General features: G+C 34.3%; 1 protein-coding gene across 2 annotated transcripts; it reads left to right on the forward strand.

The window, feature by feature from the left end:
• The first annotated feature begins 22252 nt into the window (after positions 1-22252).
• LOC131038909 (homeobox-leucine zipper protein HAT5) lies at positions 22253-24470 on the forward strand. Of its 2 annotated transcripts, none has more exons than XM_057971485.2 (3): positions 22253-22609; positions 22811-23217; positions 23776-24470. In XM_057971485.2, the coding sequence occupies exons 1-3, from the start codon at positions 22546-22548 to the stop codon at positions 24235-24237; spliced, it is 933 nt and encodes a 310-aa protein (XP_057827468.1). In that variant the 5' UTR covers positions 22253-22545; the 3' UTR covers positions 24238-24470. The 2 variants fall into 2 exon arrangements, with proteins under 2 accessions (XP_057827468.1, XP_057827469.1); XM_057971486.2 differs by having other exon boundaries at positions 22254-22609; positions 22814-23217.
• Positions 24471-25226: the final 756 nt, after the last annotated feature.

Genomic DNA, 25226 nt, shown 5'->3' on the forward strand with positions numbered 1-25226 from the left:
ATGTTGACAGATGTATTAGCCATTGTTCTCAACTCATTAATAGCAGTAGCATTAATTTTGTAAGCCGGTGGTAGGGCTCTCAGGACTTTATAAACAATCTCATCTTCGCTCAGAGTTCCACCACAACATTGAAGTCCCATAACAATCTCATTTACTCTTTCCATGAATGTAGTAATCCTTTCATCTTCTTCCATCTTCAGATTTTCATATCTCACTCGATAACCATCAAGTTTATCAATCTTCATTGTAGGGTCACCTTCATTAAGGGTCTGCAATTTATCCCATATAACCTTTCCAGATGATTTGTCTGTTAATCTTATAATTTATTGATCAGAAAGTGCACACAAGAGGCTTCTCTTGCTCTACAATCATTCTCAAGCTCCTTGTCTAGGTTTTTCGGAGGAGGATTTTCAGATCCCCAATTAAAGGGTGTGACACCATTCTGTGTGGTCTCCCAAATCTCCTTTCCAAGAAATCTCAGATGAGTCTTCATCTGAATCTTCCATATGGTATAATTTTTTCCTTCAAGCCTCGGTATATCCCTTCAAAAAATATCTCTAGAAGAAATAGATGAACTTGAACTATTAGTTGCCATAGGATCTTCCTCAAGCGGTTAAGCTTTCTATAGAGAGGACCAAAGCTCTAATACCAATTGTTAGACAGTTCAAATAACTAGAAAACAACTTAGAGGGGGGGTGAATCAATTGTCATAGATTTCTGAAATCATTATCAATTTAAAACAATAATACCGTAATAGCAGTTAGTCCAATTAAGCATAGACAATAATCATAGAATAAAAGCCATCCACACAACACCAAGATTTGTACATGGAAAACCCTGTAAAGGGAAAAACCACGGTGGGAAGCCTACCCACAGTCAGATAATACTTCTGCAGTAAGTATGTGAATTTACAATGAAGGGGTCTGCACATGCAGGAAGGCCAATAGCCTAGAACACACTGCTCATCACAAAAGGAGTCTCACTGACTACATACAAATCCAGACTACAATCCATAGAAGTATTGAACTGCAAAAGATAGAATCTCCTATGCCTGAGTACAGTTCTGGTTAAGCTCAATACCAGAGGACTAAATCCTCTTACAAACCCAATTCGATCTCCATTGATTAACCAAATCCTCTGTCTGAATGATATTACAATATTTGCACACTACATTCCATGACCATGATCTCTTACAATAGCCATGATGATCTACAATGAGATCATACATCTTATTTATACAAACCCTTGACCATAAACAATCAGGTCGGCTACCAGACAATAAACCAATTACATCATTACAAACCATGTCAGCCTTAGACTAATATAAATAATATCCAACACATAAGACATCTCGGAAGTACAACAATAATTCATGTCCACACATTACATTAATAATGGTCCATAACCTAGATCAATCGGGACTAGGTATAGGTCCACATGCTTTAGCAATGATCTCCAAACGCCAAGTCTCGAACAAGATTACCAACATCATCCTGAAACTCCATCAGAAGCTACACCAACACCAATTATGAAATGCATCAAAGATCTCCACCAAAAGATCTGCCGGTGAAACCCTCGTCGGAACCAAAAACCAATCTTCTGTGTAAGCAGGATAACATCCAATCCCCAGACTGAAACCAATTGACCAAATATGAGTATAGACATTTTGAACAATCCAATTCCATCACCAAATTATACCGGAGTTAACCAGATCGTGTTGGATCCAAGTTAACCAAAAACCACTCAACCTACCGGAACCAGAAGGGTGCCAGTAAAGCATCCAAATAGCTAATGTTGACATCAATGACAAAACATCAATGCAACACATAATAAATTCCACCAAATGGCCAAACAACAAGCATAATCAATTCTTAATTAAGCATTGGGAGATGAACACTAAGGTGGGGGCCCAAAATGTGGACTAAATTGTAAGGGAGTACAATTTAGGATGCTACACTAAGGTGACTAGTAGGAATAGAAGTAGAGACAACAACAAAAAGGACCACCAATAGATATTAAGACCATATCAATAGAAGCCTCTAATATTGGCAAATTTAGTTGTGTGCCAATGACATTTGACTAAGAATCAACAAGTGCTCTTAGGACTAATTGTTGCAAGGTGTGCGCCCTTGGTCTCCTTGTAGTGTGTAGCACAGGGCTTGGGTTTGTGAGATGGCTTAACCGCCTCTTGTGGATTCTATAAGTCTAGTGGTTGTATCAGGCATTAATAGGTCGATCTTTTGGTGCAACGACAACTGCACTTGTAACAAGTGGTATCAGAGTTTGGTCACAGGTTCAAACCCCTCGCTTGCACTGGGGGGGATTGTTGCAAGGTGTGCTCCCTTGGTCTCCTTGTGTTGTACAATGCATCGCTCAGGGTTGTGACATGGCTTAATCGCCTCCTGTGGATTCTATAAGTCTAGTGGTTGTATCGAGCATTAACAAGTCGATATTTTGGTGCAATGACAACCACACTTGTAACACTAATGTATAGGTAGAGACATGACTCTCAAATATGTGTGATAGTGTTTTTAATATTTCAAGGTGTTGCAAATATAATTTTGTGTTGTCATTGATGTCAAACTTGTTGTCATCAATGTCAACCAAGATCCAAAAGTACGTAATCAATGGTGCTATATCAAGAGTTTGTTCGTGTATTCACATTGACGTATGGAGATTGACGGTGAAAAATGTAGATGGTATATCTAGTTGACTCATGGCTATTATAGAGCATAAAAGATGTATTTAGTTGTCTGTAATAGATTTTGGCTAAGTGTGACTATTCTGGTGAAGATTTTGTCAAACATAGTTTAGTATTTTTGTCCCTATTGTGCTACATTGATTCATCATTGCTTGTGGTTGTAGTATGATGTTGGTGGATACAAACTAGTGTTATATCAAAGGTTTCATGTTCTCAATTTATCCACAAATAATTTTATGTTGATGTGAGTGTCAATTCTGCAACGACAGTGTACCTGTTTGCAAGAATGTTTTGCATTCCTCCACCCTCTAATGTTTCTAGTATTGTGGTTCTCTAATATAGGATTTTTGGTAACATGAGATGCTATGTAGTGCATATGTAGGTGTTGTGGAGGTTTGCATCATTTTTTTAACCATCTAATCATTATCCCAATTTAAATTCATAATTATGGAACTAAATCAATTAATTCCACAAGTAGAAAAATGACCCCTAAACATTCAAAATTTTATTTTTATTTTTTCCCTCAACTCTCTCCAACTAGTTGTCATGTGTTGAATCAAACACAAAATTAGCTAACTTTTGTGTTAGGGCATTCTATTTAAAGAAAAATCCTAATTCATTTCAAAAACACTTAAGACTACTCAATGTACATACATGACATGATTTATAGAGCATTTTCTTTGATTCCCCTACTTAAATCAATATCTTACTTACATTATTGCATGCATATCTACAATTTTTTGTTCCTTCGACCAAATAATTAAATTGGTAATAGGGATTTAATCAAAGGAGAACACTCCTAACCTATAAATCTATAAAATTATGTTTATTGACATTACCCTATTTGAAGCCACATTTGTAAGCATCAAGGTGAATAAGTTCTAAATATTTAAGTTTAGTGGGGGTTGTATCCAAATGCATAGTTCAATACAATGGTAGGTTTGGATAGGTTTGGAACCAAAATAACAAACTAATAATTCATTAATTTTTAAACATTCATATGACATCATAAATGGTCCTAAAAAAAATTGAATTGATTGGTGACATTTGTCACAATAGACCTTCATCGAGTTTTGAGCTAATTACCATTATTCTATTTATTTAATTTTTAATAATCTATTTTAGTAGTTGTATAAATCACAACTCATTAATAATTCTTCAATATCTATTGTCTTGCATTGTTTTTTTATTCACTCTATATTTATTTTCAAAAGGACATTAGGTTAAATTTATATTTACTTTTCATTTTAGTGAACTTGGATCTAATCTTACACCCTCATAGATATTTGGTTTTATGATTTTATTTATATTTATATTTCTTTGTCAAATATATGACTATGCCTTTCAAAGAGTTATATCAATACAATTCCCTTGTTATATCAACTTTGATTCTCTTAGGGTTTTTGTAATGAGTTCATGCCAAGGTCTCATTGTCATCTTTTATTCCCTTTAACTAGTCCAAGTTGTCTCAATCATCTTATGGCTCAAATTCAATTGATCATGATATATTTGTTGGTATGATGGATACTAATCATAATGAGGAGATCAAATTTGATCATGATACAAATTTAAAACAAATTGATAGGTAATATTTTTCTTTCTTTATATAGTTACTTGATCAAGATATTGTCAATTTAACTAGTGTTGCTTCTCCTACATATTTTGTTGATACTCTTCACAATGATAGATCTTTTAATGTCAATATTATTCAAAAAATTATGTATTAATTTTTTCTTCAAGTTCTTTGCATGATGTGTATTCTCCTTGTCATTTAAACTTGGAAGATCGAAATTGTAGTGTCGTAAATTGTACACCCTTGCTAGGGCGGTACAATTCCACACTTAGCTTAGCACCCGCCTTAGTGTATTTGCATCTTGCATTGTAATTTCCCTTTAAGCATTTAATTAATTAATTTAATTAAATCTAAAGTCCTATTTCATCACTTCATACATCATAAAATTGGGCCCTTTACCCTAAGTGTGCCCCTTTTTATTTTATTCCTCCAATAAATCATTAAATCATAACCCTAATTATGTCCTATTTCGACCTTTAAGGCCCAATTTCGCATATCAAAACACCTCAAAATCAGCTGTAACTTTGGGATTCTCTCTAATATCATCATATCTAACGACCCTAAAAATTTGGTGAAAAGTTGGTCGGACCATGTGCAAAGTGCACATGGTCCTCGACTTTTTTCTCAAAGTTTTGGGAGCATAATTATATGATATTATAATGCTTAACCCCAAAATATTGACAGGAAATTCAAATCTTAGGTCGGCCTAAAGACGAAATTAAGTTGAAATTAAGATCTAGGGTTTCATACATAAGAGTTCTTTTTCTTCATTTGAAGATCTATCGAGTCTAAGAATCTAAGAGTAGGTTTTTGGAGAACAAGGAGCCTTCTATGCAGTGAAAGAGAAGCCTCTATGGAGTCTTCAACAACATTCAACAATATTTCATCAAGAATTCATCATCAATTAGGAGCCTTGAAGACATTGAAGAATAATAAGTGAACATCGACTGATGATTGGCTTGTACCCCTCCCTTAGGGGTTGGGTATGGTTTCATGTTATTTTTATGTCTTTGCATGAGCTTCATTAGATCAATTTATATATTTACATTCATGCTTTAGATCACTTTTCATCATTGATTTAGAGCATTTACTTTGTCAATTATTAGCAATTAGGGTTTACTCTTTAGGGTTGTTCTAGATTGTTTGCTTTCATTTTAGGGTCTTGCACATGTTGGCATTGCATGAAGATTGCATTGATGTCAATAGTAACTGGTAATGAAGATGTAACACAATCAAGAGTAAAGCAGTGAAGGCAACTGGTATTATTATTGAAGCAGAGAGATCAACCAGTAACCCTAACTAGTTGACAAGAAGAACCCTAACCGATGGAGCTTGGAGAATCAGTTGTGATGATCTATGACTAAATGGTGATCGAAGATGAAGATGCCACATATGCATGATGCACGTGATGAGTTTTGAAGTGGATTTGGAGCATAGAGATAACTGTTTGTCTTGGTAATGATCAATTGTATAGAATGAAGTGAAAAATGCATGATGAGCTACAAGATCCAATGTGCAGTGATCTAGGAGTGGTTCAAGTTGTCTAGAACAATGTGTAGTTGATTGCTATGTAATCTAACGGTCATGATTGAACCAATATGTTTGTAATCTCTATGAGATTTGTAGGTTTTGTGTTGTGTTACCGATCTATTGTATTTTCTTATAAGGTCGATGATTTGTTTCAATTTTGTGTTGGAAAATTTGGTTAAGTGTGATTGTTGCCGAACCAGAAGGTGTGTCTGCAAAATGTTGTGAAGGCAGATAAGAGCAGAATAGGATATGATTAAGCAAGGAAGTGCTATTACCATATCAACAAAGAACTTATTGTTCTCTAGCCATTACAACAGTTAAATACCCTAACCGAGTAAGCTTTAACAGGGTTCTTGTTGAAATCCTCTAACAAGGTGATCCATTAGCTTAGATTTGAGATCCTCCACTAAGGTTACCTCTAACAGGTTATTGCCTTTAACAGGGTATTGTAGTCAATCCCTTATCCGAGTGGTCCTTAACTGGATCTGTTCTTAACATGACATTATTGCATAAGCTTCTAACAAGGCTTGGCTCCTAATAGGGAGAAATTCAAAAGAGTTCATAATACTTGTGGGTATTCATCCCCACCGTGGTTTTTCCCATTTGGGTTTTCATGTGAAAAATCATTGTGTCAAGTGGTGAATGATTTTGTGGATGTGTTTTTTATATGGTTGATATGAATGATTGGTAAATCCACTTAGATATGTTTAGATGACTGGAAATGATCTGAAATGAGCTATTACTGATATTAGTGAAGTGGTTTAATGTTTTGGTTAAATGGTATTTGAGTTTCAGATCTATTACATTGTATCATTGATGTTTTGGTCAACTAGTAAAGTTTGACAGTGTAGTTGCAGTTTTTGATACAGTGAGTAAACTAGTTAGTTTTGCAAGTTGTTTCTAAGTTGAAAGTTTGTTTGGTGAAAGTTTAGTTTATTTTTTAACTACTGATTCACCCCCCCTCTCTCAGTAGTTGACTGAATCCTTATAGTTTCATCATATTATCAACACACACACAAGATTCCTGCACACACTATTTTACTATATAAATCGACTATTTGTGGAGGTGGAAATTACCAACATAGGGGTTTGACTGAGGAAAAACCCTATATAGCCACCCCAAACCCTCTCTTTTCACTTGCAGGTGCAAAAACAGGTATCTCGGAGGACTTTAAGCTCAGAAAAAGGCACAAGTACAACCCAAAACCCTCATATTTGCCCTAAAATATCAAGGATAGGGGCGTGGTGTCCAAGAAAATGGTGTGGCACCATGGTCCCCCTCAAAATCAGTGATTTTAGATAGGGTACGAACTCAGGGTCTCAGAATTGCATCCTCTCAGTTGCAGCTTTCTGTCAGGTTCTCAGAGACAGTGGCATGGCACCCTGGTCTTGGTCAATTTGGCTTAGTTTTTAGCATCAGGTACACATCCAAATTCCTCCCCTTCTCTTCTTTCAGTATCTCAGTTCCAGATTTGCAAGTTTGTTCAATTTTAGTTCATATATGCTTCATTGTTCATCTCCTAGTCTAGTGGATCATTCAAACCCTAATTTTTCTCATCACATAGAACAAGAGGAATAGAAACCCTAAGAGATAATCCTTGGCTCTCTCTTTCTCACAAGAAGTAGCCAAAGTGAGCTATCTCCCTTGGCTCTTTCGTATTCCTAATGTGTTGGCTAAAGTGGGATTAGGTCCTAGTCACCCGATCTCGCTTTTCCACCACCACAGAAATGCAAGACTATAAATAGAGGGAATGTTCACTAAAAATTCATCCATGCTTATTAGCTCTCTCATAATATTCCTACTAGTATAGTAATTACTCTTCGTATTCCTTTTTCTAATGTCATATCTAATTCTTATTTTTGAAGGGCCAAAAGAGAGAGAGAGAGAGAGAGAGAGAGAGAGAGAGAGAGAGAGAGAGAGAGAGAGAGAGAGAGAGAGAGAGAGAGAGAGAGAGAGAGAGAGAGAGAGAGAGAGTGATGCACCTAATTAAATGTGTTTCTTTATAGCCAATATTGTATAAATAATTAAAAAGAACACCAAGGTAATACACAATTCTATTTTATATCAATTCTAGAAGTAAACATAGAGGTTGGGGTTTGCTCAATACCAAGACAGAAGATAGATTCCATAAATACCCTTTGCAAACAAGATTAATATAACATGTGAACATATAAGAAAATGAAATATTCCATCAAACATGAAGATAACAATATTTTACACAACATATCAAAAGGGAGAAGAGGTAAAATTGACCATTCTATTAATTCAAAGGCATAAGCTTGTTTGCAATTGCAAAATTTATAAAAAAAGAGTGTCTTCTAGAGGAACTAGAAGGACCAACCCTTTATAACGAATCTTAAAATCATATTTAACATTTGTTAGTCATTAAAAAAGATAAGAAACTCTAGAAAATAGGAAATCCTATTTGTTTTATATGTATAGAGGTTTTAGCGTGTAGTGTTGTCATGTGTCTCAACAAAACTTGTGATGTATCGTGCATTACGTCACATTTAGTGTTACATTTGTTAACACACCAAAAGTTGTTGGCCATATTTTTACCATTTTTTTTCTTAATAAAAATTTGACAATGCATTTCCTTTAAAATTACACACACCATTTTTGGTAGCTTTCCTTCTAAGGTTTTATATCATGATCACCATTGGGGCTCACTACTATCATAAAATTTAGCTCGCCATTATCATATGTTTTTTAGTTTACATCATTTCTAAATGTTCTAAAGTGTTATTATAGATGTTGGAACATATCTAATATGGAATTGATTGAGGCAACTTATTATACATCACATCCTTTTGCTCAAATTAACACATATGTATTAACATTATCTAAAGAAAATGCCATCATTGTTTAAGTAGAAACATGGTCAGGAAGCAAAAGTGAACAAGTGTAGAAAGGTGCATATTACTTGAAGTAAAAGTCACTTGTGCTTGAGAGGGGTATGTATGCCTTGTAATATATATAACATTGACACCCACAACCATAGTTTTAATCATGTAGAGTTTATTATTTTTTTCAATAGTAGCTCCAGATCCCCCAAACCATTTCCACTTCTAGATTAGAAAAAAATGGAAGTACATGTGTTTCCTTTTTAGCAGATTTGGTTTTCATTTATCATTTCCTATCTCTTGCAAATTAATTTTTTAGACTAGATTTAAGAATTATATGGTTTGTGTTTATTGTAATTTCGATGTACATGTTATTAGATGGTTATAAAGTGAAAAATGTGTTTTCTTGCATATATTCTATATAACACTAAATTTTCCTATCTTTCATTTACTAGATCCCATCTACATATATTCCTAAGGGTTGCCCCTAATTATTTTTCATCCATTCATTATCCCAAGTTAAATTCACAATTATGAAATTAAATCAATTTAATTCCACAAGCACAAAAATAACCCCTAAACATTCAAAAAAAAAAAATTTAATTTTTTTCTCTCAACTCTCTCCAACTAGTTGGAGAGTGTTGAATCAAGCATGAAAATAGCTAACTTTTTTGTTAGGGATCTCTTATAAGAAAAACCTCTATTTCATTTCAAAAATACTCAAGACCATTCAATATACATCCATGACATGATTTATAGAGCATTAGCATTGATTTGCCTACTTACATTCTTACATTATTGCATGTGCAAATCTACTATTACCAAACTATTAAATTGGTAATAGAGATGTGATCAAAGAATACTTCTAGCTTATAAATCTCCTAAATGATGTTTATTGGCATCAACCTATTTGAAGCCACATGTGTAAACATCAAGGTGAACAAGTTTTGAATATTTAATATGTAGTGGGGGCTTGTATCCAAAATGTATAGTTCAATCTAATGGTAGGTTTGTAATCAAAGTAACAAAGTAATTATTTAATGATTTTCAAACATTCATATGATAAATTAAGTGGCCCTAACAAATTGTGAATTGATTGACGATATTTGTTACAAAATACATCCATCGAGTTTTGAGCTAATTATCATTATTCTTTTTTATTTAATTTTAAGAATGATTTTTAGTAGTTGTATCAATTAGAACTCATTTTTAATTCCACAATATCTATTGTCTTGCATTGATTGTTTATTCACTTTATATTTATATTCAAAAGGACAATTGATTACTTCTATTTACTTTTTGTTTTAGTGAACTTCTCTAATCTTACACCCCCTTAGATAATTGGCCTTATGGTTTTATTTATACTTATATTTCTTTGTCAAATATAAGACTATGCTTTTCAAAGAGTTATATCAATACCTTTCCCTTGTTATATCAACTTTGGTTTGTGTAATGAGTTCATGCCAAGGCCTCATTGTCATCTTCTATTCCTTTTGATTAGTCCGTGTCTCAATCATCCAATGGCTCAAATTCAATTGATCGTGAGATATTTGTTGGTATGATAGATACTAATCATAGCGAGGAGATCAAATTTGATCATGACCCAAATTTAAAACAAATTGATAGGCGATATTTTTCTTCTTTATACAATTACTTTATCAATATAAATTATCATTTTATCTAGTGTTGCTTCTCCTACATGTTTGCTTGATAATCTTCACAAATTATTGATTGATAGATCATTTAATGTCAAGATTCTTCAAAAAATCGTGCTTTGATTAACTCTTCAGATTCTTTGCATGATGCGAGTCTTCGAAATATAAGATCGAAATGTAAGACTGTTAATAGAAAAAATATTAATTAAGAATTCCTCCATGCTTATGATCTATCTCACAATATTCCTACTTATATAGTAACTACTCTTCTTATTCCTTTTTCTAATGTCATATCTACTACTTATTTTTCAAGGGCACTCCCTCCATCCCATGCACTAATGTCTTACATCCTTCCCATTGGTGGTTCACCGACTCCCCAGTAAAACTTTAACAAAAACAATTTTTTTGAAGTGATTAATGGAAATCAAGGAGTTACTATAGTCTAGATGCTCATAGCTTGAACCTAGTCTTCTTTTACCTAACACCACCCCATATAAACCAACAATAAACCGAAATCAAAGGACCCACCACGACATTTCTTTTGTTAAGTGATAAATGAAATCATAAAGAATAGGATCATGTATTCCAATTAATAGCTGTCAAACCTTGAATGGATTCAATAGCTGTCCAATAAAATTGAGGGATTATATAATATTAAAAAAAAAACTTAGATTACTCATTGAAAAAGTATTGAAATAGAGGAATTTATTCAATAGCTGTCCAATAAAAATGAGCAATAATATAATATTAAAAACTTTAGATAAGTCATTAATATAGGGGAATTAAATGACATGAGGAGTTTGTAGAGACCAAAACATATAATAAAATAATTTGTGTTTATGACAGCATATGGAACGAAAACATAGGCCGGATCTCTGCTAATATCGAGCATTGAAAACTTCCAAGCATTGAAAACTATGTCTCATCGCCAACCCCAAAGTCAAAATTAAGATTCATGTCTCTTTTGCCCACGTTATATCCGCTAGGTAGTGACCACAAAAGGATTACTTTCCCTAGCACGAAATTGACTACAACCCTAAGAGGTAGAGAGAGATACCCACACATTTAACCTAGCATCTTGGTCCAGACCATGACTAGCTATTTCACTTCTTGTTTTTTTTGGACGTACTCTACCGAATCACCACAAGTCACCAAAAATAGGTGTTACACTCTGTGTGGGCCCTAACATTTACATAATGTTGACGTTTCATGTTTAGATGGAGAAAGAATGAATAGGAAAGGAAAGGGTTTTTTATAGTCTACGATGCCAACCATCTATGTATGGGTCTACAGATGGGTTAGAGCCCTATGGGACTACCTCGTACTCCTTGCGGGAGGTACCTGATTGCACTACAAATGAGGCGTACATACCTTACCCCCTTGTGGGATTTGAACTTGTGACCTCTCTTTCAAGAGCACAAGTTCTCCACCACTAGGCCAACTCAGGCTATATTGAATGAACGAATGAATGCTTTTAATAATGTTCACGAGATCAAACAGTCCATGGCATTCATGGATAGTCAATAATATGGATAAAGGTGAAAGTCTAAACAAACAAACAACCAACACTGCGTCTACTTGATCTCATTTTATTTTTGTATCTTGGGTCTTTTGTTGTGTATTTGGATCAAGCTATCTAAGGAAGTCATTTGTAAAAAGCATTTAGATTAAGAGAGAAAGACATTTTTTTTCTTTGTGAAGCAGTAGGGGAAGCGGCCAAGTTACTGTCCATGTTCTAATAATCGTTCAGTGGAACATGTTAAAGCTCTAGCATTATAAAGGATGAGGTCAAGATCCCGCCTTGGGGGGATTTGGCGAAAGAGATACCCCACAATTCTTACCTCTTAACCGAAGAGGTTTCAGCCTAAGGCTCATGCTCCTATATCGGGTAGCTAGGAAGACAATGTGGATGAAGATTCCTTCATTAAAAAAAGCCTATAAAAAAGTCATCTACTAGGCCAATAGCTACCCACTTGTATAATCACTAGTTGATAAAATGTTTATAATTGGAAGAATTGCACAACTTTCTTAGTAGACATAGCACATGATTATTGAGGCATTTGTGCATTAGCGTTGGATCATTTGTGCAATTTTTTTGTGGTGGTCAAAGCGAATGGTTAAGGAGGCAATAGGGAATATGTATTGGAAGTCACCTTGAAATGACCACTTTTTGACCCTTGAACACAATGAATCCTCTCGTGTCTATTGTAACTACTCATAAGATGGAATAATATCTATTTAAGCTCTTAAGTTAATACAAATAAAACCAAAAACAATTGTCAAAATTTGATGTATCGTTTGGGAGCTTAGGATGTGTGAAGTAGTTATAATGGCTACCCGTACCCTTCCCCTAAATGTGTTTGATCCAAAGTCGCAAACGCTAGACCTCGTCTTTGACATAGACACTCAACAATAACAACCAACAAGATTTGAAAGCGTGAAAGCCCAAACAAACAAGCCATCAACACCGCACCTACTTGATTTCGTTGTCCTTTTGTATCTTGGGTCTTATGTTATGTATCTTGATCAAGTGATCTAAGGAAGTTGTTTGTAAAAGACATTTGAGTTAGGAATGAAAGAAACTAGTTTGTTTTGAAGGGGTAAATGCTTTTGATATAGAGTTAGGAATGGTGAAGTCACAAGCGTGAGACCTCATCTTCAACATAAACACTCAACAATAACAACTCAAAAAGATTTGAACTTTGATGACAAGAACCATAACATGACAATTTAATTAAAGAGTAGCATTCAAACAAAAAATTATCATCTTTGTGGAACCCAACAGATGTATACACAATCCTTACGATCAAGTAGTCTAAGGAAGTTGTTTGTAAAAGACATCTAGATTAGGAAAGAAAGAAACTATTTTGTTTTGAAGGGGTGAATACTTTTGATATAGAGTTATGAATGGTGAAGTGAGAGACAAAGGACTTCATCTTCGACATAAACACTCAACAAAAACAGTCCAACAAGATTTGAACTTTGGTGACAAGAATCAGAACATGACAATTTAATTAAAAAACAGCATTCCAACAAAAAAATACCATCTCCGTGGACCCCAAAACGTATACAATGTTGACGTGTCTCATATGAAATGCCAACTTGTAAATAGCAACTTGTCAATGGGGAGGAGGAAGAGAAGAATCTAGGAAGTCTTTTGTAAAAAGCATTTGAGTGAGGAGGAGTGGAAGTTAATGATTTTGTTGGCTAAGTTGGGGTCCATCCTCAGCTTCAGCAGCAAAAGTGTCCTTTCCTACAAGTTGTGGTCATATAAATTTGGGTTACTTGTGGGGTTTGGTTGCCGCCTGCAAAAAGAAACTCATTGTTTCGTACGTACACTGCACCTCTTTGCCCTTCACATGTGTCCACCCCTGTCCTGTCCATTCTGCCCCACCTCACACGTTGTAATGTGTAACAAGGATAAAATGGAGTTATACGAATCGGGAAATCTCTTTTAAAATGGAGTTATACGAATCGGGAAATCTCTTTTATGATGTTATTGTTAACCAAAAACAATATGCCATATGACTTTCACAGTGGATCATATGCTCGGTTATCGCAATAGGGTTATAAACAACCTAAGCTCTAGGGACAAGACTAGGCTAGAGTTTTTAATAATATGATTTATTAAAAGTTTGGTTTGTGGTAATATTTTAGAAAAAATATATTTGTTTTTGTTTTTAATGATGATGGTTAAATTGTGGTATTTTGGTTCTTGTTATCAATTATTGCTAAGTATTCATGTTGAGGTTTGTCATTATGACCTCGTCAATCCATAATTTTGATGTAATTTGAAGATTCATTTAATTTTTAATCTTTGTTATGTAGGTATAGGTATCATTTGGTAATAAAGAGGAGAAGTAAATAATCATTGCCAATTTAATTTAGATGCATGCCAAAATATTTTTTGTACTTATAGAAGTACAAGTGATCAATAGTTATTGCTAGTTCATTTATACGTTCTAAAACCTTTATTTAACTATTCTTGTTTTCTCTTGTTCTTTGATGAATCAATTATACACACCTTGTACTTTATTTTTTATTAATTGGATTCTTGCCAAACATTGTTTATTTATTTTATATATTTCTTCTAGTACATTACTTTAAGTAGTTTATGTTTTAGCTATGAATCATAAGGTAATTGTCTAATTATTGTTTTGTTATTTTACGTTAAAAATTTACATAAAAAGGGATTTATTCTCACCTTCATATATAAACTACCTCCCAATTTATTCTATCTATTTATTATTTTGTTTGGTAAATGTGATGGTGACAATCATGTACCTTACAATTCTCCCCTTTGTTTTGGACTCACTTTGACCTTGTTATCCTCTATGAAATGACAAATATATAAGTTGTACAATTTCCACTAAGAGTGGGCCACACATAGCTTAAGCCTTACCTAAGATCCTCTATATTCATCTCAAAATTGATGTCCTCTATGTGTTTTTCTTGATTCATCCTTCCTTGAAAATCCTACTGTTGTGAGTTCAATAAATATACATGCTCAATTAGATGACAATGCACTTTCTCCCATGCATTGTTTACTTGCCAATGTTTATATACTTGATGTGCAACTTTAAGATATCTTCTCTTCTAGGCTACATAGTTATGATGACTATCTTAGTGACAATTTTTTTTATCATTGCACTTCTTCTATCATTACTAGTGTATTAGTACATTTTATGCATCATTCTCCCTAATATGAGGTTCTTATCCCCTGTGTAGTTCATAACATTCCTTGTTATAAATATCTTGTGGCTCATCATTGAAGATGGTATATATTTAGTGAGCAATATAACTTGATGGTGCTTTATTTTCTATTGATAAGGATGAGGAATCCTAATTTCATGATGATTTAGTTTCTCATACACATTCTAATTTTAGATATACCACTTTAGATAGATTATGGATTTTATATGCATCAAGACTTGATATACAACTGAAGAAGTTGAGAAATACAACTTCAGAGATCCCAAGAACACCTACAAGCAAAATACCTATCACAAGAGAAGAATGGAGGCAAAAAAGCAATAATGGCTTTGAAGAAAAAGATTATCATTTAGAAAGGGAATGAAAAAGAAATACAATACAATCCTTACAAATAATATTGTGCAACCCTAAAGGGATAATGTGTTTTTAATAATTAGAATAATTATTAAATACCTACAATATTATTAAATGCCTAAGTTTAGCTTAAGTGTAGAGAATAATAAACTAATAATTAAATAAATAATTATTAGCTAATACATGATAATTCTAACACCCCCCTTAAGATGAACTTAGGGAGTAGCTAAAAACAACTAAGGACTAAGAAATGCACGTAAACAAAATGCATGAAAGTAACAATGGGTCCCAACAACTAGCCCTGATCAGGTACCCAAGTATAAAAGATCTCTCATAACTGGAGAAAAGAAGAAAACCTCATGGGAAAAAATCCTCTCCTAAAGAGAGAAATGCAAGTGAAGGACTGAAGAAGCCTCCAAACAAGAGAATGTCCTAGAAAAAAGGAACAAGGGATGAAAATGAAGAACACCACTGAAGCATGAAGCTGCAAACACTGTCGAAGAATAACTGTTGATCTAAAGAACCTCCACTGAAATAGAAGATGATCGGGTAGAGAAGACTATAATCTGCACGAGTGCCCTCAAATAACACTACTCGAATCAAATGGCAAACAAAGGCAAACAACTGAACTCAAAGATACAGATGGCAAAAACACCAAAGTTTGAAGAGTTGATCAATCAAAGATGGAAGGTTGCCTCCAAAAAAAGGAATGAAAGAGTGTCCATATGGTAAATGATCCATTGAATTGAAATGCATAGGTAACCAGCCACTGCATCCGCTTAGTACATAGGAACAAATATTGAATACATAGATCACTCCAACGAAACAAGGAAGCATTAGAATCGACAACCAACAGAGAAACCCCCCATAATGCTGACAAGGGAGAGGTGACAGGTACAGTGAAATTGAATGCCAAGAAAAACTACATGATGAAGAACTAGGAACATCAAGACTATAGCAGAAAGTACAAACACAAATAAAGGCTAGTGTCATGGAAGGAACACTCACTTGACACACATTATGAGGCTAATATCGTGGAAGGAACACTCACGTGACAAAAGTAGATGGAAAATAAAGACAAACATCAAACCCCCCATGACACTTTATAATGGAGTGCGAACTTACTATAAGGCACAAGATGTGCAAGATCCCAAGCATGCAAGGCATAGTGGTAGGCACTTTATCTCAGTGCATTTGCAAAAAGGAAAATGCTTACAATGAAAGCTCAAAATATCATAAAAAAGATATAAGACTGGAAATACATGAAGAACAACCAACAACAAGTCATCCCACCCAAACGAGAAGTTTCTATGAGCTCATATGTCCAAGTAATTCACTAGAGTGTGGAAACACAAAACTTAATAAAATATACCTGGAGCAAAATCTGGAAAAAGTACGTGGATGGATGTGAAGAGCTCCAAAACACCGTCCCAATGCCACTAGAATTGCAAAAAATAGAGAAACAAGTGAAAAGATATGAGCTCAGGATTGAAAACAACACCTCTAATTTCAAATGGCTATAAAATGTACAACAAAAAAACCAGGTGATGAAACCCACAAATCTGGAAAGTAGACGAAACCAACTTTCCAATGATATCTCGTTTGCCAAAAAATGATATCGTATGCCCAAGTTATGGCCAAAAGAAAAAAAAAAAAAAAACCTCTTTTAGGGCACAAAGAGGGTCCTAGTGGCCACGAAGTGCTTCCATACAACTGACGTCATGCCAATGTTAGCGAAATAGAATATTCCCATGTGCTTGAAAAAAAATTCCTCCTTACTAGAAAAATAAACAAAGTTGCCGAAAAAAATATCTCCCTACCGAAAAAAATCACCTTGTCGGCAAAATACACCTCAAAAAATCTCTAACCGGAAAAAGCTCGCCGAAAAAATTTATCGCCGACCAGAAAAGGAAAGCGATGTCAGAAAAACAGGGTCGAGTTGAAAAAAAAAATCCGACGGCAGCATGGTTGCCAATGGTGGGATTGGCGAGGGCCGGTGGGGTGAAAAAGGCATGGGGGCCGCTGGAAAACAACAGACTGCACCAAGAGGCAGGGTCGTGGTGCAGGGCGGGACGGGCCGGTGGCGACGAGCAGGAGGCGATGGCGGTGGTTGTCGCTCGACGGGAAGGAAGTCGCTGACAGGGGTGGTACAACTGCAAGACCACCCATGCAAGGCTAACAATACCTGTGGGTACTGTCAGTACCCTGCACGATGATACAACTGCCTCAGAGGGTACACCCCCTCTAAAAACCTCTTTGTTTTTTTTGTTTTTTAACTTTTACATAAAAAGTTTTTGATATGCCCCTTTTTTAAATAAAAATTTTTAGAAAAAATTAAACCAAAAAATAAAACCCCCCCTTTTTTTTTTGCAAAATCTGCTCCGATCCACGTGCAAAAAGGGGTTGCACGGCCCTGAGCAAAAAAAAATTGCCCCAGAAGTCAACTTTGTCCAAATTGGATAAATTTTATATGGAAAAAGGGGTTTTTGGGCACTCTAAGCACACTCGTGTGGTCCGTTTGAGCCCAAAATGGCTAGAAAAGGGCTACCCCCAGATCCAATAGAAAAACCTCTTAAATCTGAAATCCTCAAAGCTCCAAAAAATCTTCTGAAAAATCAAGAACAGGCAACAACAGATGTAGGCTTTGATACCATGAAGAAGTTGAGAAATACAACTTGAGAGATCCCAAGAACACCTGCAAGCAAAATACATGTCACGAGAGAAGAATGGAGGCAAAAAAACAATAATGGCTCTGAAGAAAAAGATTATCATTCAGAGAGGGAATGAAAAATAAATACAATACAATCCTTATAAAAGGATATTGTGCAACCCTAAAGGGATAACGTGTATTTAATAATTAGTCGAATAATTATTAAATACCTACAATATCATTAAATGCCTAAGTTTAGCTTAAGTGTAGAGGATAATAGACTAATAATTAAATAAATAATTATTGGCTAATACATGATAACTCTAACAACAACTTTTGATGGTCATGGCCTAGTTTTTCTTTGGGTCCTTTCATCCAACTTCCCATGACATTTCTTTGACTACATGTGGAGTAAATATTTCTATACCCCATCTTTCACATGTTTTAGACATGTATGGAGATGAAGCACAAGATGATTAAAATATCTTTGCTAACTCCCTCCTTGGCCTATAGACCTAGAAGAGTAGAACAAACACAAGAACAATGGTTAAAGTAAGGAAAAAATTAAGTCAATTATACCTCTTTTGATCATCTTTGTACTAACAATACTCATTCATATCATGATGCGTGATATCTACTTAAGGGTAGTAGTTCAAGAAACATATTTTGATGGTGAAGATGATTTGATCGATAATGACCATATCATTGGTTAAGAATAGGAGCTTCCATGCTTTGTCCATATGCATTATATTATTTAAATGGCCTCTTCCACATGGGGGGCATATCCTTTATGACATTTGTCACCTTTCTATTATGATGATGATAAACTATAAAATCATTAATACTATTATTCTAATTATTCTAATTTTTATCATTCTTAATTACACGTTTCACTATCATTTCTTGTAATGATTACATTCAATCTTCTATGATTATCATGCACACATCTTATTCTTTTATCTTAACCCTACTTGTTCATGTTTATGAAGAACATTTTTTGTATCTTATGCTAGCATGTTTTTTGTGATGACTACGATTTTTCTTAATGCTTTTCAACACAATGATCTCAAAATTATTTGTTCTTATAAAATCATTTATCTAATCATTCATATTAGGGTTACGTTGCTTCCAACAATTATATGTGTTTTCATGAGCATATCTAAATATCTCCTCATGTTGTAGTCGGTATGAGTTTTCCACAAACCATGAATCTAATAAAAACAAGCTTTTGGATTAAACTACATGTTTTTGAATTCAATGTTTTGGATCACACTCAATGATCCATCATTAGGAAGAGAAAAAAAAACCATTGTTGGATCATTGAGTGTGATCTACAACGTTTAATGAAAAATATACATAGTTTAATCCAAAAGTTTTCTATCTATCTCCTTATATTGTCACACAATGATATCCTTACATTCCTATAGGATTATTAAGATCTTTAACTTTTACATCATTTTTACATCTCTTCTACTCTACTCCAAATTTATTACATTTGTGGCATACAACAAATTCAAGAGAGCTGCATATAAGGTCATTAGCAAATTCCTTTCATGAGTATGATTTTGCAATGACTACCTCACAACCAATTCCAATTTAAATAGTACCACATTATTTATGTTGGATGAATAATACCTGACTCCAAATTTCAAGTGGAATTTTCTCACCATTTTCCTTTCCTTTTGATTATAGGTTTGATTTGACTAAATTTCCAAAACAACCTAATGTAAATTGTTTCATTGTACTTCCACCATATCTAAAATTAAACTATTCTAAATAGTAAACGAAATTTGATCAAATACTTTTATTTATTTTAATTTTTAAAAGTTTCTATTGTGAAAGTCTTATTTACATTTTTACACGATTATAATGATATCTAACATTACATCACTTTTACATCTCTTCTACTCTACTCCAAATTTATTACACTTGTGGCATGCAACAAATTCAAGGGGGTGCATATACAGTCATTGACATTCCTTTCATGTGTATGACCTCACAATGACTACCTCTCATTCAATTCTAATTTAAAAAGTACCACATTACTTATGTTGCATGAATAATACCTAACTTCAAATTTCAAGTGAAATTCTTTCACTGACTTTCTTTCCTTTTGATTGTAGGTCTAATTAGACAAAATTTTGGAAACAACCTAATGTAAATTGTGTCATTGTACATTGAAAATATCTTAAATTAAACTATTCTAAATAATAAACGAAATTTGATCAAATACTTTTTAAAAAAAAATCTAAATTTTTCTATCGTGAAAGCCTTATTTACATTTTTCTATAAGATTATTATGCTATTTACATTATTTTCACAACTCTTCTACTAGGCTCCAAATTTATTACATTTGTGGCATGCAACAAATTCAAGAGGGTGCATATATAAGGTGATGACATTCCTTTCATGAGTATGACCTTGCAATGTCTACCTCACAATCAATTTCAATTCAAATAGTACCACATTACTTATGTTGCGTGAATAATACCTAACTTTAAATTTAATTTTTCTTTCATTTTTATTGTAGGTCTGACTTGACTAAATTTTCGAAATAACCTAATGTAAATTATGTCATTGTGCTTCCAACATTTTAAATAATAAATGAAAATTGATCAAATACTTTTACTTGTTTTAAATTCTAAAATTTTCTATTGTGAAAGTCTATTTTACATTTTTTATAGGATTATTGTAATCTCTAATATTTACATCATTTTTACAGCTCTTCTACTCTACTCCAAATGTATTACATTTCTGGCATGCAATAAATTTAAGAGGTGCATAAGTAAATTCATTTACATTCCTTTTATGAGCAAGACCTTGCAATGACAACCACACATTCAATTTCATTTTAATAGTACCCCATTACTTAAGTTGCATGAGTTGTATCTAACTTCAAATTCCAAATAGAATGCTCTCATCATTTTCCTTTCCTTTTGATTATAGGTATGGTCAGACTAAATTTTGAAAACAGCTTAATGTCAATTGTATTATTGTACAACCAACATATCTAAAATAAAAATATTCTAAATAATAATTAAAGTTCAATCAAATGTTTTTATTTGTTTAAATTTCTAATTTTCTATTGTGAAAGTCTTATTTGCATTATATTGACGTCACCATCAATTCAATTTAAATAGTACCACATTACTTATGTTGCATTAATAATACCTAACTTCAAATTTTAAGTAAAATTCTCTCACCATTTTTCTTTCCTTTTGATTGTAGGTATGATTTGACCAAAATATGAAAACACCCTAATGTAAATTTTATCATTGTACTTTCGACATATCTAAAATTAAACTATTCTAAACAATAACTCAAAAACTATAAAATTAACAAGAAAAAAATTGATGAAATACTTTAATTTGTTTTAATATCTAATTTTCTATTATGAAAGTCTTATTTGTATTATATTTTTTTATAAAAGCTAATTTTTATTTTTGTATGTAGGAAATGGGCGACACTTTGAAATGTGTACTTTTTGACCCTTGTGTGCACAATAGATCTCAGAGCGTGCATCTTACTATTCGAAACAATAGCTATAAGCCGTCAAGTTGCTTACAGAGACAACAAAAAACAATCTTCGAAATTTGATGTAACGTTTAGAATCTATACAGAATTAACCACAACGACTATTGATACACTTCCCCTATCATATTACTTATTAAAAGCTAATTTCTATTTGTTTAGAGTAATTAAAGTTCCTTATCCTCCACCTGTCATTTCCAATTCAATGCACACAATCTAATGGTTAGAGTATAGGGGAGGTGATAGAAAAAGGCTAGTGTCAAAAACGTTTTTATTTAGCAAAGGTCAGCCTTTTAAAAACAGACAATATAGCACATTACGAAGCACTTAAATAGTTAAATATTGTGTTGAAATATTTGCATAGGGGATTTGACGTAGATATGCTTGTTTTTTAATTAGATCTGTCTTAATCTGAGAATTTTCTTGAATCAGAAAAAGACACGAGAACTGGGCTACAATGTTCACCGTGTAGTTTTGTCGTTTTGCGCGTGTGGCAGTAAGAGAGGTGGTGGGGGAACGAGATGGGCCCTGCCATTAAGTAGGTGGAATTGGGATTCGAACCTCGGTTACTCATCCTGCCGTGCTGCAGACGCTTGGCGACCTGAAGATGATGAGATGAGACAGAACAGATGTGACAACCCCATTGGACTCCGGCACGCAAACCCACACCCACACCCATTTTTTCTCTCTTTTCCTCTTATCCTAGGCGCCCATTATTTAGCCCACTGGTTAGAATAGCTTTTTTGGGGGCTACACTGAAAAACATTGGTTAAATTTTGTGTGTGCTGGCCTATTGAAAAACAAAGCTTATTGAAGAAAACCATAAAATCTGTTGTCCTTCCCTGAGATCTCTAGCTATAAGTTCCATTTCTTTTCACCCCCGATTGCCTCTCTTCCCACCGAGTAGAGAGCCCGAATCAGTCATGGATTGAAAGCTTTGACAAGATATGGAATGAGTTTTAGCCTATGGTAGAAGAGCTGGTTCTGTGTCTCCATGAAGACTGAGGATCATTCGTCTATAGCAGCCGCCATGATTTCTTCTCCAGTGGCACTTCAAGGTCAGTTAATTATGCACTTTTCTTCTTCCATGTCCAATGGAATCGGACATACACAGTTTTTTCTAGAAACAAATCTTGTACACTTATAGTGTACTGATAATCATGTTCTTTTATGTATTGTGTTGTGGATTGGTGGAGAGGCTTTAGTGTTATAGATGGTTTGTAATATTATGCAGAGCATTGAAATTGGTGTTATGACAGCAGGTCCTCGATCCATAAGACCCCATGAATCTACTCAGAATTTGCGCAAGAGATTAATGCAGGGTGCTTTCATGGAACTTTCGGATGACAATTTGTGTGATGAAGATGGTGGGTCTGATGAGTGTGGACATTTTGGAGATAAGAAGAGAAGATTGACATTTGAGCAGGTGAAGACATTGGAGAAGAGTTTTGAAGTGGGTAACAAACTGGACCCCGAGAGGAAATTGCAGTTGGCTAGGGCGTTGGGGCTGCAGCCCAGACAGATTGCCGTTTGGTTTCAGAACAGGCGTGCCAGGTGGAAGAACAAGCAGTTGGAAAAAGATTACGATCTTCTCAAGCTTGACTATGATGCTCTGAAGGCCACCTATGAGAATCTGCTTCAAGAGCATAAGCAAATCAAAGATGAGGTATGAATCCAATATACCCAAGTGAAATATGGTCAAGGATTTCGAGCCTAGGAACTAAAAAGATTCAATTTTGGGCTGGGTGATGATTTTATAGATCTTTCACAGGTATTGGATGAATCAGTTCATGTGTTGCATGCAAAATGTAGTGGTTTAGCTCTTATGATTAGATCAATTCAGTAGTGAATAAATATGAGTTTAAAGAAATATATGATTGTTCTGGGCTTTAACTCTGTATTTTTTTCAATCTATATTTCGATCATTGCTTTATTCTTCTTGATGAATAATTAATATACAGAGTTGAAATCAAAAACAATCATACTATGCTTTTGACAGATTGATTGTTAGACTGTTGAGAGCAATGGTACAGGAAGAATGATAGCCATGATCTACAAATTTGCAGCACAAATTAGTTGTGAAGAAATAAAAGAAAAGATAAACAGAATAGGAAAATCAAGACATAACCAGAAAAAAATCATCCAGTCTTTTAATTATGTAATACTCTTGAGACTCGTTTTGTGAAGGTTTTCCTGACTTGTTGTATTCTTTTTATGGCAACAGGTTCAACGGTTGAGGAGGGAGCAAGTGAACAGAGATGAGAGCAACTACAAGGGGAGAGATTCCAAGATCGAGTCTCAGCAGAAATCAAATGCATTATTCAACCAAACTGCAACTTCTACCACTGAGTTATCAATAAGACCTGAGATGCTAATCAAAAGCAAGGAGGTATGTGAGAAAGATTCACAAGAAGGTGGATGTTCAAGCTTTGTGAGTGAAGATAGTTCTGTTCTGAACGTCGACAGCCCAAGAACAATTGACAGCTTTCCTTCTTCACAACCGACTGGTAGAGAAAATGAGCTACTAATGAGAAAGTCCTTGGCAGAGCAATCAGATTACTGTCAAAAAATCCTGCCCAAAGTGGAGGAAAGCATTCTAATGAATGAAGATGAAAACTGCTGTAATTTGTTTTATGGTTATGAGGAACAGGGGGCTATGCTGTGGGACTGGAACCCTGAAATATAATTTGGGTTTTTTGGTCAATAGGCTTTCATGGTTTAACATAAGTCTTAGGAACAGTAAATAAATAAAAGCTGTTTTAGCTGTAATATATCTCTTCTTTGATGTTTCCCTTATCTTCTTAAGTTTGCCCAGACCATTCTGTACTGGGCTTCTACTGCAATTGAGCTTTAACAGCTAACTCTGCAATTTATGTAACAAGTTAAACCATGAGTGTGAAAAAAGATTTAGTTTTGCTCTTTTCTTCCATGAAATGTGAAGACTTGTTCTAGGATCTTGTTCACAGCACTGGACTAAATTTGATGGCCGTATGGCCGTATTTCTGCTGTAAATTACAATTAAATAATAATTCGAGGATCGACCGTCTAATTTAGTCATCTGATCTTGTAATTCAAAGGTCCGATATATCCGGAATGTCCCTTGTACTGTGAATGGAGCATTCCTTACGGATTTTGGGCGACAAATTTTATGCAAAGCAAGCAAATTATCATGTTGGCATTGAAGATATTGTACAGCAAGCATTGACATCTTCCTTGGGAAGCACATCGCCTCGAAATGCACAAACTTTAACTGAGGCACTCAAAAGAAAGCTTACTCTGTGTCAGTGCCATGCTGGTTTTGCTTTTCTCGATGCAATTCTATTTCTGCCCAGTTGTCCCCAATTTTGATTCTGAACAGATTGGTAGGTATGTACGTCACTCCAATCTATACCATTCCGTTTTGGATTGATGCTCTCGATCAGAGCATTAATCCAATATCCCGTGTTTAATGACACGCTAAAATTCTTACTGGGAATTGATGGAGACGTTGAAAAGGCTCTGTAACATGCATGGAGTGTTTGCATGTTTTTAATATTATGGAGTGTTATGGGATACGTTGATGTAAAATTTTGGAACACAATTGAATCAAGAAAAATATCTTATCAGAACATTGTAAAGTAAGTTGTTGTAAAGAAATGGGAGTGATTTAAAATTGTCATATAAGAGTTTGAAAGG

Source organism: Cryptomeria japonica, chromosome 1, assembly GCF_030272615.1.
Source record: "Cryptomeria japonica chromosome 1, Sugi_1.0, whole genome shotgun sequence".
NCBI lineage: Eukaryota > Viridiplantae > Streptophyta > Pinopsida > Cupressales > Cupressaceae > Cryptomeria > Cryptomeria japonica.

Coding starts and splice junctions, on each gene's coding strand:
- LOC131038909 (XM_057971485.2), top strand. CDS start 22,546: ATGAAGACTGAGGATCATTCGTCTATAGCAGCCGCCATGATTTCTTCT. Junction 22,610..22,810: donor TTCTCCAGTGGCACTTCAAG/GTCAGTTAATTA, acceptor GTGTTATGACAG/CAGGTCCTCGATCCATAAGA. Junction 23,218..23,775: donor ATAAGCAAATCAAAGATGAG/GTATGAATCCAA, acceptor TTATGGCAACAG/GTTCAACGGTTGAGGAGGGA.